Source organism: Merops nubicus, unplaced genomic scaffold, assembly GCF_000691845.1.
Source record: "Merops nubicus isolate BGI_N331 unplaced genomic scaffold, ASM69184v1 scaffold27811, whole genome shotgun sequence".
In the NCBI taxonomy this organism is placed as follows: domain Eukaryota; kingdom Metazoa; phylum Chordata; class Aves; order Coraciiformes; family Meropidae; genus Merops; species Merops nubicus.
In genome coordinates this window covers 1-20,538 of record NW_008588062.1, presented here as the reverse complement: position 1 = coordinate 20,538, position 20,538 = coordinate 1, and the positions used below count along the sequence as shown (strand labels likewise).

Here is a 20,538-nt window from a genome sequence, read left to right as displayed (position 1 = left end):
GGGAAAGAGAAAGGGAATAAAGGAGAGAGACTTGTCAATTAGAAAACAGCTTTAATGAACATACATACTGCTACTACTACAAAAAGGATTGGAGTCTATACAAGTATATACAAAACCAGCATTGAACCCAGCTCCCCTCCCCCAATGACAAGTCACTGTCACCCCTGATGGTGGGGAGCAGCCCCTAGGGAAGAGTCCCAGGCTGGACTCAGTGGCAACAGTAACTGGGTGCAGGAGCTGGATTCTGGAACTCGGCTCAGGAACACACGGCTTGGGGTCAAAGGCAGAATGGAAGGAGTCTTCCTTGGATGCTGGCCATTGAAGGAGCAAAAGGGAAGAAGGGGCTTGACACATGTGATCCTTCAGCTTTATACTGAATATGAGGGATATGGGATGGAATACCTCATTGGTCAATTTTAGGGTCACTTATCCTGTCTGCTCCTCCCCACAGGTGCAGCCTTTACTTTCTGCCCCCCTCCATGTGGTACACAAACTTAGCAGTGGCCTTGGTCTGCACACCAATCCCTGGCAGTAACTCTAAACATGGAGTTACCGCTGCTTAAAACAGGCAGTCTGCAAAAACATGCTGCTAACTTCAGACAGTGCAGTCAGTTAGAAGAGACATAGCTGAAAAGTAAAATCACTTAACAGAATTAGTTCTGTTCTACCCCAAACCAGGACAACTATAGTTTCAATTTCTTTTTTAATTGCACCACCAGAAATTAATTTGAAAAAATATTTTAGTTCTCATTGATGTAGAGATTTTTTAAAAGACTGACAAATTTTGTTGTTCTGGATTTTATGCTTTTTTTTTCATACACTAATAAGGTTAGATGTGAGAAATACCTTTCTTAAGAAGCGAGGAATCCATGGTAGATTGCAGAATTAATCCAAACAAAAATTTAAAAGAAAGTGTTTTCCCAACTACTGTTATTTTCAACAACGTGAGAATTACAAGGCTGTTCACAAATGGCTTTTCTCCACCCAAAACATTGGGAAAATGTGCAGTGAATAAAGCAAGTTTTTGAATATGTGAAGGTCTTGATTTGAGGATATCATTTTAAGAGATGCTGGCTTTGATGGGAGGAATTCCTACCCCTCCCATTATTTACACTCCTGTATCAGGGCTCACTGCTTCATTATGAGCAGCCATTAGTGCAGTCCCACAAACAATTCTGTCAGCCCAGCTGCAGGAAGAGAGCAGGGAGTTGTGCTGCCAGAGTAGGAAACTAAAGCCATCTTTGTCCTCAAAGTCAACATCTAGTGACACCAGGAAGACTGCAGGTGCAAGGTGCTTTGAACACACAGCAAGTACAGACTTTGAACGACAGTTTTCACAGGGCATTTGTCATGTGTCTTTTCTCGTTTCTTTTGCAAAGGCATAACCTTCAAAATGCCCATTACCATTCTTCAAGCTCCTTTGTCATCAAAATCAGATGTAGCTGATGCCTCCAGAGTGTGAGAGAGTTCTCTCAGGTCTGACAGTTGCTATGGTGGTGCACATAGAATGGCTACCTAAAGTTGTTCTGCATTGGTCCTTGTCATAGGATCTCTAGCTCCCTGAAGAATGAGACTTTGTATCATCATTACTTTTTTGGTTGAACTGTCAAGTGAGATCTGAAGATAATTATGAAGGGAATGCAAATGATCCCCATTTCTGTACTTAGGACTCTGCTCAGCTATAGTTGTCAGTAAATTGTCAGTGTGCCAGAGATGAGTTGAAGAACTCAGTTGGATCTTTTACAGTCTGGGAGCTCAATTCCCATCATCTGTTGGCCAAGTATGTTGGGGTTTTAGTGGGAGTTAAAATGCTTACTACACAGAAATTCACTAGATCTTGCACTTAATCTAGCAGTCATGCAAAGTGTCCTCAGATCACTGTCCTGGACAACAAGTTGGTTTTGTTGACACCTGAGGACACTGGAGCTACCCATTTGTTTGTGGTGTTTGTATGGTTTCCTGTAAATTACAAAAAACTGCCAGAATTTGTCAGTAGTCAGCTTACTCAGATTAATTCCACTAGTTTTTTTTTTTTTTTTGTGTGTCAATTCTCCAGCTAATGGGTGTTCCACAAGAGCACAGCCAATTTACACAGTCTTCAAGCAGTGCTGTTTCCATGGCATAGTTTTGCAAGCCTTGAATCTGTCAGGATCAGATTTTGTTAATAACTTTTTAACTTGCTTTGTAAGTTTACAAAGTGGCAAGCAGAAACTTATCACAGGAAAGACTATTTATCTACAGTGCTTTTCAAAACACTCATGGCAAGAAAATGCATGAGTGACAACAGTTTTAAATAGGGACTCTCATCATGGGACTAATGCTGAGTCTTGATCCCAAACAAAATGGGGTTACATGTAAGTGTGAAGATTGCAGCCACCAGACTCCTTAAGTCCTAAATTTTCCACCTTGTCCTCCAAATCTTACAGACAAAAGGTAAACCTGCAGGTGTAAGGCAACACCAGAGATTACCGTTACTTGGCTCTTTGTTTAGAAACCGCTACTCTCTAGCATCAGTTGTAATTGGGCGGCAGGAAAAAAAAATAATCACAAAAAAACAAACACAAGACTTATAGGTCTTACTCTGCCTCTTGGGCAGTGAATCAGTAACCAGCTTTGAATGGTATTTGAAAAAATGGGGAACCCTCCTGGTTAACTTGTTTGCTAGCAACTATGATGCAAAACGTCAGATGTTTATTGCAGAAGCTGCATTGCTGCAAGCTGGCTACCAGATGTCTTTTGTTGCTGTGGAACACAGGCTCCTCTGCCATTTACCGTCTCCGATTCCCAGGAAAGAAATTTTTGTTAGTTTGTGGCCTGGTAGCATGAGCCAAAATAATCAGATGGTTAAAAATCTCAAGCAAGTAAATACTGTTTCTCTAGGAAAGTGAATAAATAAATAAATACACCACCCTTTAAATAATAAAGATCACAGTCCCCTAGACCCCACTGGACATTTGCCCTCTTCAGTCTTAATAGGTAAAATTAGTTGCCACCTGTATGTAACTGTCTGGTTTACTTAGTTGTCATTATGGCTGTCCTTGATATATATATTCATAGCCTTAGAAATCTTATGTATGGTTTTATAACATATTTTTTGTATGTTGATTGTTTTTCCTCCCCCCCTCCAATGCAGCATGATAAACCCGGGCTGCTGAGCATGGCCAACGCAGGACCGGGCACCAATGGCTCTCAGTTCTTCATTACAACGGTGCCCACTTCTCACCTGGATGGGAAACACGTGGTGTTCGGCCAAGTGATCAAAGGAATGGGCGTTGTCAAAATGTTAGAAAATGTGGAAGTAAAGGGAGAAAGTCCTGCTAAGGTAAACAAAATACAGAGCACTTTGGGATGATGTTTTTTCTTCCATTAGATGATGTATATCCGTTTCTTCCAAATGCTTGATGTAATGTTAAGAACAACAAAATATTAGCCAGTTATTTTCATTAACAATGTTAATTTCCATTTTACTCTCCTTGTTAAGAGGCTTTTGTTCTTTTGCTGTAGATTTTCCGTGCATAAACAATTTATTGTTCAACGCAGCTGTGAGGGTGGAAATGCACAGCTAGGAGCACAGGACCAGTGGCAAAACTAAAAAATGCAGTTCACAACCCTACCTAAAGAATACATAATTCTTACAAATTTTATGTCAGAAGTTGTATTTCTGGAAGAGCAGTCAGTGTGTAGGTTATGCCAGTTTGTGGTTGTTGGAAAAATTACCTCTGTAAAAGACTTGGCAGTTTAAGAAAGAGCTGTCTTGTCTAACGTAGTAGAGCTGCCATGTCTTGTGTTTTGCTGCAGCTCAGCTTGCTGCCAGCTCCTCTCCCAGCCTCTCTGTGTGACGTGGGTACAGTGTTTTTGGGATGCTGCTGCTCCTCTGAAGGCAACACTTTCTGTGATAAAAGCCTTTTGGCGAGGACAGGCTAATGATGTGATGGGTTTCTGAAATCAATGCACCCAAACAACAGATGAAAAAGCATTTTCACTGAATTTCAAAGAGCACTCAGAAGTTGTTCTAATAAATAATATTGCTATTTACACTTTATTTTTTCAGTTATGCGTCATTGCAGAATGTGGAGAGCTAAAGGAAGGAGATGACTGGGGAATTGTTCCCCAGGATGGATCTGGAGATGCTCATCCAGATTTTCCTGAAGATTCAGATATTGACTTGAAAGATGTAAGTATTTTTCTTCTAAGATGTTTTACAAAAAGCAAGGCTTGTAGGTAATCTGAGTTACATGGCGTCTGTGATGATGTTCACTAAGCCTTTTTAAGTAAGATTCAATCAAGGTCCTGATTAAATGGTGACATTCCATTTTAGGAAAGAGAATGCTGCGGGTGGAGATCGCTGTGTTTGTGTGTTTGTTTTGGTTTTGTTTTGTTTTATTTGTTTGTTTGTTTTTTCCCCCAATGCTAATTGCAGCTGACTTTTCCCCAGTAACTAAAACCACAGTTACAGATACTACACGTTTTTTCTCTTCTTTGTTTCTTTTTACTTTTGTTTGTGCTGTAGTGACAAACTGCAGTTAGTAAAACTCCATCCTGCAGGTGATTAACTTAATGTTGTAGCTACACACTTTCTGTGCAAGTTTTAAAATATCCACCCTTAAAAGATTTTACCACAATTACTATAAATAATAAAGGATCAATTAAAGAGATTCCTACTACACCAGAAATAGTTGTTGTTAGTTCCCAGTAGTTTGCTTTTCAGGTTGTTCAAACTGAAGGAAGACCTGTTGTTAAGCATTAGGAAGCAGACTGATGAGGGCAGCTCTTCTGTGTGTTTTTACTTGATCATGAAAGTGAAATAGACAAACTTGGGTAATGAAAGGGTGACTTGTGAGAGGGCAGAAGAGGTGGGCTGCATGTGTAGATTCTAAATACAGAATTAGGAACAGAATAGTAAAAATCTAGTACAGCTAGAAAACGGAGGCTCCTTGTATATGGCTATTGAGCAGCACTCCAGCTTGTGAAAATATTTTTGGGTAGCATTTGCTGTGGTTCAAAACTGAAGTCAGCAGGTGCTTGCCTCCTTTAACTTTGCACTTGTTACCAGCTCCAGAAGCCGCAGTGGCATCCTTCTCGTGCTGTGACCAGTTTTTTTCAAGGCCATTAATTCTAATAGGGTAGAAGTGTAAACTGACGGTATTACCATTGGCACTGTGCCCATCTGACAGAGCTCAAGACAACTGTGGCATAGACAGCAATAATTCTAAACTGTTTATTGCCACTGGAGGAGTAACACTTGAAATGGATGCCGTGCTGGAAACAAATGGTGGATTCAATAAAGACAGGCAGTTGTTCTTTTTCTCCTTCCATAAATGTTTAAAATGTTTTGAGAGAAGGAGAAATGTGTCAATACAACTTGTGGTTCGAGGGTTTGCAGAGTTAGGTGACTAACACTGTTTAGAGAAGCAGAATACAAATTTTTTTCTCAGGAATAAAGCAGTTATGGTTGAATACTTTGATTGTTAACATATCTTCTGTGAGTAACGGTCAACACCTTTATATATAGCTCTGTGTGGGTAGCAGCATTTAGTGGAAGAAGTGGAACTGCTATGTTGTCTCTGGTATTTCCTCACCTTTTATACTGTAGAAAACCCATTAGGAATTTAATCTTTTAGACTAATGTGTTGGATAAGTAGTGGATATTGTAGGAGTGGTTTGAAGTTAGTATTTATCTAAAATTGGAATATTTTTATTCTGAGATTTTATAGTCATTGAAAGAAGATGGACATGGGATCCTACTGTGAAACATTAAGTAATTCAAGACATCTTTCATAAGTACATTCATACTTTATATTTTCCATCTATCTTACTAGGTTGACAAGATTGTGGCCATAGCAGAAGACGTAAAGAATATAGGAAATACTTTCTTCAAATCGCAAAATTGGGCAGTGGCAGCTAAAAAGTATAGTAAAAGCTTACGGTAAGGCTGTCCTCTTCCAAACAGGTATTCCTGTGACTCACAGGAATGCTGCTCTCAAGCAGTGATATGCGCATTTCAAAAGTGCCTGTTACTGTGCTCTTTTCTGCTTTTAAAAAAGAGCCTTCTGCATCTGGAAAACACCTGGTTGATTTATCACTACTCTTTCAAGTAGCTCTTCCACTCATTGCTAGGTGAGAGCTCTATGCAGGAAGTGTTGCTTAGAACTGACTAAATACTTCTCGTTTAATACTTTTGCTGTGCTGGCACACACAACTGGGAAGAAAAGCACAACAGTACACGAGGTAGTTAATGGTTAGGAAAGGAGGGAGATACCTTTTTCTCCGATTTCTAAAACCAGCAGGTTTAGGAGATTTTAAGTTTAAGAGGGTACCTCCAAATGTGACCCTTAGTAATCCATTATTATCTTTTCTGAGGCTTCATACCATCATCGTGACTCCATGTGTCATTCAGACTTGCCTTCAAAATCGTGGTCTTTCTGTGCTTATTTCCGTACTTCTCCTTTTCATGCTTTTTGCTTTATGTATATAAGCTTCTCCTGAGAACTTTTTTTAAAGTTACATTGACCTTTATCCCTACCTTCTTAATCATCACTAGTTCACTAGCAGTAAGACTAATGAAAGAAAAAGAAATCAAGCATATCTAATGCTTCATCTGAGTTTTTACCTGACCCTGTTTCAAACAAAAGATGTCCTTCCAAAGCATAAAAATGAATCCTTCAATTACAGATACTAAGCCAAAATTCAGCATCTCCCTGTGCCCTCAGAAAGGCCCATCATAGACCAACAGACACCCTGAAGTAAATGGGATTTTTACATAAACCTTTCAGAACTTGTACAGAAAAAAGGCTGGATTGGATCTTCAAGGATTTTTATGTTGTACCTGGCCATTTCCTCCCCATATTCATAGGTAAATATCAGGTATAATTATTCCATCCCTTACAGTTAGTTGTCTTGCTCACTTTTAGGCATGCCCAATGAAGGCTCTTCTATTTGGTGCCCATTTGTCCTTATAGATGGAAAGGATAGTAACGTTTCTAGAATACAAAAATTGATCATTCCAGCTCTTCTTTATACATCATACTTCTGTGGACATGCCCTTCTGTTGCATCTGAAATCTCATACTTTGCATAGGATGCTGTACTTCTGCTGGCACGTTGCCAGAGCTGATGGGAACAGAGTAGCTTTTATCAGGGTTTCTCCCATGGTTTAAGTACAACTCACGTAGCAAACCATCTGCCATGTTGGTTTGGTTTTTTTTTTTTTTTTTTTTTTTTTACTAACAGTAACCATTATAACTTTCTGTTTTTCATGTCTTACTGATGCTCAACTATTTTTGTTAAATTTATTTTACATTTAAAAATTGACAGTTTTTGTCAAATTTATTACTTCTATTGTTTCTCCTCTTACTGATTTTTTTTTTTTTTTTTTTTCACTTGGAATCTTGTTTTCAGAGCAGTTGGAAACTTCATGCTTTGGTGTGATCTGTAAACATTATAGATGTATTCTGTTTGCTTTGAATGTAACAGTTTTGTAATTGTAGCTTCCTTTAGATTTTGTGGTGGTTTAACCTCAGCTGGCAGCCAAACCTGAGCAGCTGCTGGTTGCTGCTTTCCCCCCTCCTCACCACACCTAAAGGGAAGAGAAAACAAAGCCCTATGGGTTGATACAAGGACAGTTTAACAGAACAATGCAAAGAGAGGAGAGACAACAATAATATCAGTAAGACCAGTGAAGTAACATGTAGAGTAAGTGATAATGAACCCCTTACCTGAACACATCTCTCCTTGCACCAACCCCAGGCAAGCACCACTTCCCAGAAAACTAATGCCCAGTTGGTGGCCCAGCCCCTGCCCTTATATAGGTGTGGCCCTGCCCCAGCTGCAGTCCCTTGTGAACATTAACCCTATCCTGGCTGAGCCCAGGGCACATTTTCACCCTTTTCTCTCTCTCTTCTGGTTCTCACCTTTTGCATGATGCCCAGCGAGTGGAAAAATCACTGGAACTGTGTCTCGTTTACTTCTCAAGTATTGCTTGTGTTTGTGGTCCAGAGGTGCATGCAAACCTTGCAGCACTCAAAGACAGCGCTGCCACAGCCGCTCCACTCAGCAGGCGTGTGATGGCTCATTTGCTGGGATCTCAAGGAGCAGAAAAGCCAAAGAGGGGTTTTACTTCACTCTAACAGAGAAAATTTATTGTTTTACCCGTAAAGCAGTGTGTGATAGGTAAAAGAGTGACAGGAAAGGGGAAGTAAAGAGCGGAAAGGGTGATAGCTACCACTGCAGGTCCAAGGCGTCCCTGTGGTGTGAGGCCCAGGCAGCGTCCTACCAGCCCTCCCGATCAGCCCGATCCTTGGTGGAGAAGGCTTCCCAGATTGGTTGCTAAGAAGCCATTTTGGTACCTTGCTCCTCCTCCATCTCCACCTTTCTCTGCCTCAGCAGTGAGGCTTCTATGGAGTGCCCAGGGTGTGGTCTGCATTGGAGGTGGGTCACTTTAGACCAGGTGTGTTTTTGTATTATAATGAGCAAAGTTCACCAACATTCATGATTTCTTCATCACTGCTGAGACAGCAGTAGTGACCAGCGTTCTACCCTCCTTGGCACAGTAAAGCTAGCATCAGATTTTAGCCATAAATGCCTGAGCAAACTAAAGTATTACTGAGGCAACTGAAGAAGGGAAGAAGTTTCCCGTGACAGTGCAAGGTGCAGTGGTGGTGTTGACCTTTTTGTCACTGTTGAGCAACACGGTTTTTGAGAACAAATAGTCATTGAGATAAATTCTAATGGTTTCGCATCATCTAGAATAGTGCATTTGTGTGAGGAAAAGAATGCTCTTAGTACAGTGGAGGACTAGGAGTTACTGGAGGACATTCATCAGCGAGGTTACCTTTTTTTTGGGGTAGGTCTTACGTACTTAGTGTAACGAGTATTTGTAATAGTAGAATTGAAGCAGCTTTCAAAATACTGTTTTTTATAGACCACTGTGCACATATCTGTGGAAACAGAGCTAAGGGCAGAAGTTGCAACACTACTACGTGTTCTTTGTTTTTCTGCAGGTATGTAGAAGCTTCTGAAGCAGTGGCAGAGGAGGCAGACAAACCAAAGCTGAAGACTGTTGCTTTGACCTGTGTTTTAAACATTGGCGCTTGTAAACTAAAACTGTCAGATTGGCAGGGAGCCATTGAGAGTTGTTCAGAGGTAAATTAATATTTAGCATTTTAATTAACAGTTGGCCCGTATAGAAAATGGAGACTGAAACTACAAAGCTTTTTTTTAAAGAGTCTTCTGACAAGCTTATGATTTGAAAGTAAACAAAGTAGAAGGCTGATTGTGAAGTTATTACTAACTTTCCAGTGTGTGGCTTTGTAAAAAGATTATGAAATTGGAATGACTTACTAGAAATAAATAAAAGAGGGCTGTTGCTTATTGAGAGAAAAAATGCAAACTGTCATTGTCTGGTTTGCAGGGCTGATTTTTCTGTTACAAAGAGTTAAACTGTCTTCAGTGAAAGAGGAATTCTTTTGAGGAGTAGTATGAGCAAAATGTTTTACGTGCTTTTAGATTTGATGGTCTTCTGTTTTAATCAATTTTCTAACTAAAGCCCTTTCAGGCAGGCTGAAAGGTGAAACAAAAGCAGTGAATAGGGAGAAGGAAATATTAAAAAATAATATAATAATTTAAAAAAGCAGTAGTGACATAGACATACTGACGGATTTTAGTGCAATTAGGGAAGCTTTAAATAATTCCGTAAAACTGACATTTTGAAGGAAAATGAGTGAAGAGTGTTCTTATCTGCTAGGAAAGGGTCCTGATCCTTTCATGCTGAAAGCCAGAGTCCGGCTAATCTCTGTGTGAGGGGTCTTTAGAGAGCTGGCTTGCTTTATAGCCTGATGATGGTTTTCCACATGGAAAACTTTCATAAACCTGTATACAGTATGGACAAATGTGGAATGAGGAAAGAAAAAGAAAGCTGTCACGTGGTGTCTGTCATCTAGAAAATGGTAAAAATTGAAACAGCATTTAATTGTTACAGATAGAAATTATTAATCACAGTACTTGCTGTTGTGGACAAAAACTCCCCTCTTTTTTTTTTAAGATTCCAGAATAGTTCGATAAAAGCAGCGTACCAGTGTTTCAATCAGAACACCAGTTTCTTAAGTAGAGTTCAAGGTAGTTCTTAATGAGAAACTTTAACTTTTACGATTTCCTAAGGCGGAAAGCAATTTAAATTAAGACTATAATACGTGTATTATTTGGTGTCAATAAGGACTTACAAACAGATGAACCTGTTCAAACAAACCTTGCTTTAAAATAGCTGTGAGCATAATGGTCGAGCGAGTAAACCAAGGAGTGCTACCTATGGGTATACAGCAGAGACACCAAATTTTCTACCTAAGAACCTTGAGTCTTTATGGCAGAGATCAGGATGAGCAACCAGAGCAATACCTCCTTTATATTAACAGCCAGTACTGAAGTGACTTGAAAAAATCTGGATCCATCGTCTAATGTAATTCTTAATGATTTGAAATTAATAAATGAAAATAATAAAGCCACACATTCATGCAAAGAGGTTTCCTCTAAACACTAACAAACTATATTCTTTATAATAACTTTTAAAAGACACACTGTAGAACTACCTGCAATAAGAAAAAAGAACACAATTTCATAGGCAAGAAAGCAAAACAGATTATTAGCCAAATTAACTGAATTACTTTGAAATAATTAAGTAATCAAAGAGTGGAACAATCTCTTTGTCCAGCCACTGTATTTCCTATTTTGATACTGTCATATTAGAGCTGGCATATATACAACTAGTGAAACCATTCAGCTCAAAAAAGGTGTAATAACCAAAACTTGGCCAGGTTTGTGAGGCATGAGGTGGATTGCTTGTATGTAGCTTTCTAGCCTGCAGTGGAAAAAGCTTTACAAGACATCTGCATGTTTTCCTGATGATGCCGTTTGAGGGTTTTTTGATGTGAAGGAAGGAGGTGCAATATAGAGGACTTAAGGTTGGGATAATTTGAACTGCAGCAATGCCTTTGCCTTGACACGTAGGCAGGTATGTACACACGCAGAGGTTCCATTTTATCCTCACGCGCGCTGCTCCTTCCCAGAGGCTGCTGCTGGCGCAGTGGAGTCAGAGCTGCTGAGCTTGCTCTGCAGCGTGCTACATTACAGCATTCCTTATACACACTGCATGTTTTGACACATCACCCTCAAGCTGAGCAGGGAGATTGCCTGCTGGTGGGAACTGTGCCATTTGTGGAGATGGGAGGCTGCGAAGTATATGAAATGTTAACGTGACAATTTTATTAAATTTACAGGCTCTTAAAATAGATCCAGCAAATACTAAAGCTCTCTACAGACGGGCTCAAGGATGGCAGGGAATAAAAGATCTCGATCAGGCATTGGTAATGATTATGATACTTAATTGTATTTTTTTTTTTTTAAAACCTAAACATTTAATCAGAATGTCAATTTATATTTATTTTTTGTTTAAGGCTGATCTTAAAAAGGCTCATGAAATAGCCCCTGAAGACAAAGGTAAAATAAAGCTGTTTCTTTATAAATTCTTTACTTTTAAGAGCCACTCTGGTAGAAGAACGTAGTTTTATACAGCAGTGGTGTTTCTTTTGTGCTGGGGAACCTTCTTATGTAGGTCAACAGTATGCCTCTTAAACCATGTCCCTATCTTCTAGGGATCTTACTGACTTTCTTGATTTCCTGGTCTAATTGTATAAGATTTTTAACTCCTCAGTTCTGGGTTGGCACCAAGACTACACTTGCTGCACCCTTCTCTACCTGGCTACCTTACCAGGTGGAAACAAAGGGACAAGGGGTATTTCTGCTGCTAGTATGTGACCTAATAGAAGACTAAATGTAGTTCTGTTAAATGAAATGATGAGTAAGTTGGTTCTTAATATATTAGGAGATCTTATGTAAAGCAGTTGCTGTAACTGTGTCCTGGATTTTCTTTTTGAACAGCTATCCAGACAGAAACGCTCAAAATCAAGCAGAAGATAAAAGCCCAGAAGGAGAAAGAGAAGGCAGCTTATGCTAAAATGTTTGCTTGATTTTTTTTTTTCTGAACTTCTGATCTATGCACTAACTCATGCAAAAGGTTAAGTGGAACTGCTTCTTTCATTTGCCCTGTACTGCAGTCTTCTGTGTTTACAACTTAAAAGTCTAATAATAAAGACAAACTGTTCAAAGGTGAAGTGTTTTTCTATTTTTAAGCTGTAATAACTTGTGTTTTGCAACTTGGGTGTGTTTCTAACATCTAAATCAGTAGTGGTTGTGTTTTTGGAGCTTGTTAGTTTGTGCTTCCTAAGAAGCTTGGTTTCACAACAAGACAATTTAGACAGTTTCTGTTATGAGTTTTTATTAGAGCAGGCCTGATTTCTTGTAAGGAATAAAAATGGTGGTAGACATAAATGAAAGTGCAAGTATGACACTTTTTTAAAACCGCTTTACAGGTTGTATTGCAGATGGGCTCCCTGTCATCATCGGGAGGAAAAAAACTCTAATTGTAAATTTGATGTAAAACATGTAACAATTTCTAGAGTGATGTATTTTCTCTACTGCAAAGTAAGATTACATATAGTAAATCACTCCAGATAGAGAGAAAACATACTTTTTTTTAAGGATAGGCACTAAACTCTTCCACCACACCCACGATTCTGGATATGGCCCCCATTGTCCCTGAAGTTCAGCAATAAACCCAAGATCCAAAGTTCCTTTGTCAGTCCCAAGAAGAGCCGCCTTCTGCAAGCCACACAACACCTGTAAAGAAGTCCTATTAAATAAGGCTAAGGTTTAACCAGAAGGCACCGACCTTCCATTTAATGCAAGAGTCATGCCCAAAATTCAGAATGGCACATTAGTCTCAAACGTTCACATTCAAGTCAGTGCTGTACTTTAATTACACTGCAGCATAAAATACTCCAACTTATTTGCTGTCGATCAGAAGTCACTGAATAGATTTCCCATCAGTTTACATCCCGTTATAGGCTGGTCCTCCTCCACCTTCAGGCACTACCCAGTTAATGTTCTGGCTCGGGTCTTTAATATCACACGTTTTGCAGTGGACACAGTTCTGAGCGTTTATCTGCAGTCTTGATCCTTCTCCTGTTTCCAGAGGAATATATTCATAAACTCCTGCAAAGAGCAAAGGAGAGCTGTCACTTCACTGAACAGTTTCCCCCAGCGTGTATGTGCCACTGCTGACTAGCACGTGTAACGAGGGAAGTGCGTCAGTACTATGACTCAGCTGCCTTCTTCCACATCCACCAATTGGTTCATCATGGAAGTACGGTTAACGTAACGTATTTTGAGACCTGCACTTGAACCTTCTTCTAGGAGGAGGATTTGGATGGAATGCTTGAAGCAAGCAGTAGGGCAGGTGGACCCTTCCTGAAGTACTCAGGTCTTCCACCTTGCACAACCAGCTCAGGCACTCATTTTTATTACCTACCTGCAGGACAGAACCTTTGTTCTGGCCCATCGAATAGGGCCAGGTTCCTGCTCACAGGGATGCTGTCGTCTCTGAGCGTTAGGTGAGCAGGCTGGTCATGTTCGTGGTTCGTACCACTTAAAGCCACAGATGACAGGAGATCAAAACTGATTTTCCCATCAGGCTTTGGGTATTCAATAGGCGTGCAATCTTTGGCTGGCTTCAGCTGCGCAAAATCCGGTCCTAAACATGGTTTTAATAAATACGCTTCAGTTTAGAATTGCTGTAATTTGCAGTTACTGAAGAACATCTCAATTCAGCAATTTTAACTACCCTTGTCATCAGAATGAAGCTTCTCATAAAAAGTAGCTTTTTTTAATGGCACAAAAAAAAGTATACTAAGTAGTGTTTTAACGGTTTAATTTACATTATATGCTAGGTAGTAGGACAAAGTCCTCTTCAATGCCTTACCAATTTCTTTTCTATACTTTAAGGCCACTTGACCAGATGTGCTTTAGCTTCAACTAAAAACAGGAAAGACTGATAGGCACATTTAGTGTCTTCGTTCAGGAGATAATGAAATTACCTGGGTGTTTTAATGTCCATGGCTCCATTCCTCTCAGCAGCCAATAAAACAGGCCCGTGTAAATCATCCCTCCATACACACCGAGTATGCTGTGGCAGGATGGCCGGATGTTTCTGACCGCATACAGCTCCTTCCAGACCCACGAATTCTTCAGGTTCTCTTCATATTCTTTCACATCAAGTCCTATGGCAGCACATTACTAGTTAGGTACCTACAGTACATAGAGGCTTCTTTACAAGTTCTGCAACCACAAAGACTCAGATTTCAGTAACTATGACAATGGCCCAATGGATGATGCCAGTCCTAGAGAATGTTTTTTCTCCCTTTGCCATGAGCAAGTTAATGAGATATATTTGGCTACCAACTTTTTATTTGAACTGTTTGACTGTACTTTACAAGTTCTAGGCACTGCTCACTTGACACATGACCCATCAATACGAAAACACGCTTCAATCCATTCTTCCTGTCTTGCGTAAGGCTCTGAAAAAACCTTGTTACCTATACACAGAGAAGAAAGTGTGTTGTAGTATTCTGTTGTCTTGACAGAGCTGGAAGCAGCATATAAAACCTGCCCATAATCCCACAAGAGTGGCACGCTACCCAGTAAGAGTGTTTATTGTTTCAGGCAGGTTCTAAGCGTTTTCACCTGTTACAATAGAGGAAACTTTAATTGTTCAACGTATGCTCTGTGGCAACGTGGATTGCAAGTTTCAGCTGCACAAGAGCTCAGGAGGACTGAAGCCACCACTACAGAGAAGAGATTTCGACAATAATCATCATGTGACACCTGGCTGTAGTGTCCATCTCCAGAATGATGGACATTCTAATTGGCTTTGCTCTCTGTACAGTCACTGTTAACAGATTTAAGGGAAAAAACGAGGCTTAAATAAATGGCTACAATGCAGTCAGGATCAGGTGATTACTTCAACGTGCTTGCATTATGTATAAAATAAAATAAAGTAATCTTAAACTGAAAAGACTAAGAAATTAAAGGCAGAAAATGAGAACTGAAGGAAAAAAAAGTATCCTAAAAACAGTGAAGAGCAAATGTAAAAAACCTCATCCTGTTTTGCTTACATTTAATCTGTTCTTATTTTTTTCTCTCTGATTCTGCAGTGTTTCAGTAACATTTTTTTGAGCTGTAAAGCTCTAATTTTTAACCAATATGTAGGCACGAAATATATGCTATTCTTGTTTACTTATACAGGGAAGGGAAGCTTACTTTTCAGATGCTTGTGAAAGGTGTATTTTTGTTCTAGCAGTAGGATCAGGACTTAAGAATAACTGAGCAAAACTACATTAATTTCTTTCCCAAATCATTTGACAGTATAAATAGTAAATAAAGAACAAGTATCTTTAAACCACCACACTCATTTAATGATTTATTTGCATTTCCAACTAACTCCTTCAGATAGATTTAGCTACTGCTAAGCTGCCAGTGATTCTAATTGAACACAAGGTGATTCCTTGTCAAAGTACAGGGATCTTACCTATTGTCTTTGACTGGAGATTTTCATTGGTTAATTGGCTAAAGATGGCTTCTGAAGCCAACATGCCGCTCTTCATGGCAGTATGTGTCCCTTTGATCTTGGGAACATTCATGAATCCAGGACTGCAGCCAATTAATAATCCACCTGGGAAGGTGAGTTTGGGTATTGACTGAAGAAGAAAAGGAAAGAAAAGCAATTTGTTTGTTTTTGTTTTTTTAAAGTGAAAATAACCTTCTGGAAAGGAAGCTGGCTTGAGTGTCCTTTACATTTCTAAACTTGCATGTACACTGTGTAAAAGTACACCAGAGTCAGTCCACTTAATCAGGGAATTTTGACATAGTAAGCAAATCAGAATACAGACACTGTACTGGAGCTCAGTATAAATTAATGTCAATACAACATTTTCTTTATATCCTCTCTCCAGTTTCTTTATCTGCAACATGACTGTGGTGATGTCACCTACCGATGCTGTCTTCCTCCTTCAAGTTTAAGTGAATTCTTTCAGGGAAAAAAAAGACATTTTTGGTCCTGTTTTCCACACCGTAAGCTGTATACATCTCATCTCACCGTTTATTCTTGGTGCTTTTCCAGAAATCTTTTCTATGAAAACACCCGGTGGCCTCCCCATCCATCCCCTCCAGTCCCACTTGTTTTAGAAGCTGCTCAGCAGCCAACAAATGCATTTTTGGTGCAAAATCATTCCTTACTTCTGTAAGAAGCATGTGATTGAGTACAGTCAACTCACAAACTTCAGACAGCCAAATGATTTGCAAATGTCAGGTCTATAGTATTAATACACTGTGTTATATGGCTAATTTAACTGACGAATACTTGAACTATCAAGGTAGCTATTCCCACACTCATGCAATGAGATTGAGATTTTAGACAGAGAACAGCTTCAAAACATGGACTGACTGCAGCACTGTAAGAAGAAAGCTGTGATCAAATCCTAGGTCTGAAATTGCGGAAGGTAAGTCACGAACGCAGCCCTTCCTCCAAAAGTCTGTATTACGTATATGCTTGGAATGTAACCCTTGGAATTCCAGCTAATCTGAAACAAACATTTTGTTTCTTCTGCTTGTTCTATTGTTACCTGTTTACTATTCACCCAGGGCTGGTTACTTTTGATTATTCCTAGAGCAGCCACTAAAACACCTTGTACTACACAGCATTCCCCCTGTGTTTTGGGCAATTTGTTTAATCATAGACTTGGTGATTTGGTTCACAGGAAAGGTAATTCAGGCTGAAAACACAGCTACAACTTTTAACTCACTTTTCAGTGACCAGAAGTTTTAAGTTCAGCTACATGACAGTGTTTCAAAGGAATTAGGTCTGTAGGATGTCCTCTCCTTTCACAAGACTTTTGGCTGAAAAATGTTGTCATACCTATTAGGATGCAGTGATGCAGCACTGACATAAGCACAGAAAGGCTTCTTGACTGACTCCTGAATATCATAAAGAGATGGCAATCAAGTACTTTTCTTCCGCAACCACTGTTGTCACTTAATAGGGCCATAGTGCCAAACATACTATCAAAGTATAAATGAGATTAAGAATTAGTCATGTAACACAAAAGGTTACCTGTCCTGAAAGTTTGTTAGTAATTCTCATCACCATGGCACTTGGCCCGTGTTCACCATCAGTTGCAGGAACACATCATGCCAGTACAGCACAAGCCCTCCCTGCCCGAGATACAGGGTGAAATCCCTGCAGCCTTGAGAGCCTGGAGAAGCCACCACCACCAGCAGCTTGGCAGCAAAGACAAAACAAGGCTGGTTTGGAGGAGGGAAGAAGGGGAGACACCTGCTCCCTGCAGAGTCCTTCCCTCCAGTGGGCACTGAACGTCACGTTCACCTACCCTTAGCTCAGCTCAGGGTTGAAAATCCGTTACATCTAATATTGGATACTTAAGGCAGGGGTCATCAATATGATGTTTTTTTTCCCCTTGATGTTCATAATATACATTGCTCAACAACACAAACACCTCCTTTTTCCCCACAAAACTCTTAAAGCTTTTCAAACTTTTTCATAAAATAGAGACATACAAAGGTTGCATGGGAATTTCTTAATTTTAACTGCTTTATTTTGCTATTTTAAAAAACAGAGGAAATAACAGATATATAGATTTAATCTATTAAACTCTGCCCCCTCCTTCCACATACCCCAAGAAGCTACAAAATCAGGGAAACATCCAAGAGCAAGCAAGCTCTCACACCAACTCAGTGCCACTGTATGATGAAGACTAAAGAGCGTGGTGATAAGGTTCTCTGTAACAGACAAAAGGGCTTAGATTGATATTCTATACACCTATTTGATGCAGTACTGTCATCAAAATGAAAACTAGAGCTACAGAACAACTTACATAAGAAAATATTCCTGGACTCCAGTGATGCAACAGCAGTCAGACTGCTACAGTTATTAATCAAAGCAACACACGCAAGGGAAGAGCTAATCTTAAAAATCTTCCTCAGTGAATCATCAATACAGCTTTTTTTTTACTGAAAGCATGTATTAAAATAAGGCTATTTCCAAGTGTGACTTCATGATTAGACAATTTGACCTACAGGAAATAAAAATCAAACCAAACCAAAACACGCCTTTGTATTGGGAACAGTGCAAAGTAAGTGGCACGTTGTTTTAAGTCCAGCAAAGATGCCCAAGGATTAAGCAGAGATGTGCAAGAGCTGTAGTGCTACTCTGTGTAACTTAGCACAATGCCTGTGTGTAACTTAAAAAATATCATGTTCTTTCAGCCATATGTTCCAAGTAGAATAAGGAGTATGAAACTAAAGTCACAATCTGGCTACTCCATCAAAGCCAGCAACTCAATAATGACTGTCTGCGATACAGAAACCAGTGCAGAGAGTTGAAAGAGAAGCTCCTCTTGTATCAAAGTCTACATTAAAACATCTTGGTATTTTGTACCTTATCTATCTGAATAACAGACCACCAATGGTTTCTGAAATAAGCTAGTAACAGCCATCTGACAACATGATATGACAGATTTCCACTTTGGAGCAGATAAAGTAATTAACCTGCAGATGGGTTAAATGTCTACCATGTGTGTCATCAAGAAGTTCCTCCATGGACTCACATGACTCAGTCCCAGGCACATACACTGGCTCAAAGCCTAACTCCACAAGACTGTGAGAAGAGTTATGCTGCTGCTGAAATTCTACTTGTATTGCAAAAACCACACGAATCCACATTTATACTAAAGAGGGGGCTCAGAAAGAAAAGACAAAGTAGTCCTAGAGCAGAGTGGAACGGCCACCCTCCTCAGGCTGCAGGTCATGAACACTCAAGCCAGGTTGAAGCTCCAAACAGAAGACAGATCTGGGAGGCCCAGACACACAGCCACGTGCTGTGCTTCACAGCTCCTACATGGCAAGCTAACAGATAGAAAAGACTTTAGCTGTTAAACATGCACACTAGGCTGTTTCCCCTGCAAGCTGTTCTGGCCCTTTCCACTGACCTTAAGTCCTGATGGATACATTTTAAAATTTCACCTGTTAGATTCCTTAAGGCAACAAACTGAACAAGGTATTCCATCTCCTAAGAAGGCAGGAATTCAAAGCTGTGCATGAAACATAGTGAAGGTATCTTTTACTTGAGGAGATCAAGACTTTTACCTGCCAAGCTACACAACAATTTCAGCGCCATCACTGACTTAAGGGTCAAGCATTGGAAAGAAGTTACCCTCAGCTAGGACAAACACATAATTTGGAAAATATGCACACACACACACACCCCCCAAACAAGAGGTGAGTGGTGCTACCTTCTCTTCCCCAGGGTTCCAGACATAACGAAGAATTATATGTAACTTCTTTGCTGGTGAATACATCTGACAGCAATATAAACTTCACTTCACATTTAATTCAGAAAGTAAAGTGACTATGTCACCAAAAATCTATGAAGATTTTTAGCAAGACAGAGCCAAAATCTAACAAACCTCAGGAGCTAGTATCCAACAAGATAACAAAGCTTTTTTGTCCAGAAAAACTTCTTTCTTCAGTTTTATGATAGTTCAGTTGTTTCACAACAGCATGCAACCCAAATCTACAGCACTAAAAACATGACTACAGAGAACTCAAAGTCAAAAACTTCACGAAAAATTTACCTGGAAACCACCTTCATTTAATGCCCTGGCACCATAGGCAATCCTTGTTCCACCCTCCAAAGTAGGCTGTACACTAGGATGGTGCTTCCACCTCTGAAACTCCCTAAATGGATTCAAATAGGGATTTTGATAATCTAAACCAACCTTAAACAAAAACAAACAAAAAAGCACAACATTAATGAGAATAAAGTATGAGATTTCAACAAAATTTTGCAAAGAAAACAATCACATATTACCACACCATCTCTTTACATCTATTTTATACTGAACCAACTTCAGAATCTTTCTAGTTAAAGAAACTACTACCAAAAATACATTTTATTAACAGTATAGTAGAAGCAAACCTGAGAATTTGCTGTTACAAGACTGTTCTCTGCCCTACCTGAAATCTAAAGCATGGAAAATATTTAACTGCATTGTAAACACTTTCCACCCTTCTTTGAAATAAACCAGCCAAATTAAATTAAGCATTGTTTAATGGGCAGGATAAGGGAAAAAACTTGTTTAAATTTGTATTTCAAAACTTCTTTGCCCTATAAAAGTTGGAAGGAGAGGTAAAGAACTACATCTAGATAGTTATGTCCTTGTGCTCACGTATCTTAACCAGTTCTTCACATCGTTTAGCAGAGTCAATTGTCACTCCCAGTGAGGTAAGCCTCTGTAATAAAGCACAAGGGACCAGCGATAAAAGCAGAAAATGGGGGGAAAGAACTCTGCCAAATGGTTGGATGCCCAGGATTCTTATCTTACGCGCTTGAGAATTTGCCCAAAGATACACTCTGCATTTCCCATCTTTAATATACTCTTAAAAGGAGTTAAGATGCCAACTTTTCTCTTTTGAGAAAGGAATTATTTTCTGGTTCCTGTAAGCTGTATTTGAGACAAATAAAATATATCGTAAGTCAGCAACAAACAGCACCTTGACTTCTCTGGCAGCTCACTGCTTT

The 20,538-nt window shown here is 39.5% G+C and overlaps 2 protein-coding genes across 2 annotated transcripts in view; one reads left to right on the top strand and one right to left on the bottom strand.

Moving 5' to 3' along the window:
- PPID (peptidylprolyl isomerase D) overlaps positions 1-12,160 on the top strand; it is a 13,023-nt gene extending 863 nt beyond the window's left edge. Inside the window, exons 3-9 of the mRNA XM_008949159.1 lie at positions 3,134-3,322; positions 4,052-4,174; positions 5,820-5,926; positions 8,999-9,140; positions 11,267-11,353; positions 11,444-11,486; positions 11,928-12,160. Coding sequence (XP_008947407.1) covers positions 3,134-3,322; positions 4,052-4,174; positions 5,820-5,926; positions 8,999-9,140; positions 11,267-11,353; positions 11,444-11,486; positions 11,928-12,016 — 780 coding nt within the window. The 3' untranslated portion in view covers positions 12,017-12,160. The remainder of the gene's footprint in view (positions 1-3,133; positions 3,323-4,051; positions 4,175-5,819; positions 5,927-8,998; positions 9,141-11,266; positions 11,354-11,443; positions 11,487-11,927) is intronic.
- Positions 12,161-12,704: 544 nt separating this feature from the next.
- Positions 12,705-20,249, bottom strand: ETFDH (electron-transferring-flavoprotein dehydrogenase; the record flags this gene model as incomplete). The annotated part of the gene is made up of 6 exons (XM_008949160.1): positions 12,705-13,100; positions 13,417-13,638; positions 13,982-14,164; positions 15,472-15,640; positions 19,592-19,746; positions 20,186-20,249. Coding segments are annotated over 6 exons (957 nt in total), but the record flags the coding sequence as incomplete, so codon positions are not given.
- Between the last annotated feature and the right edge of the window lie 289 nt (positions 20,250-20,538).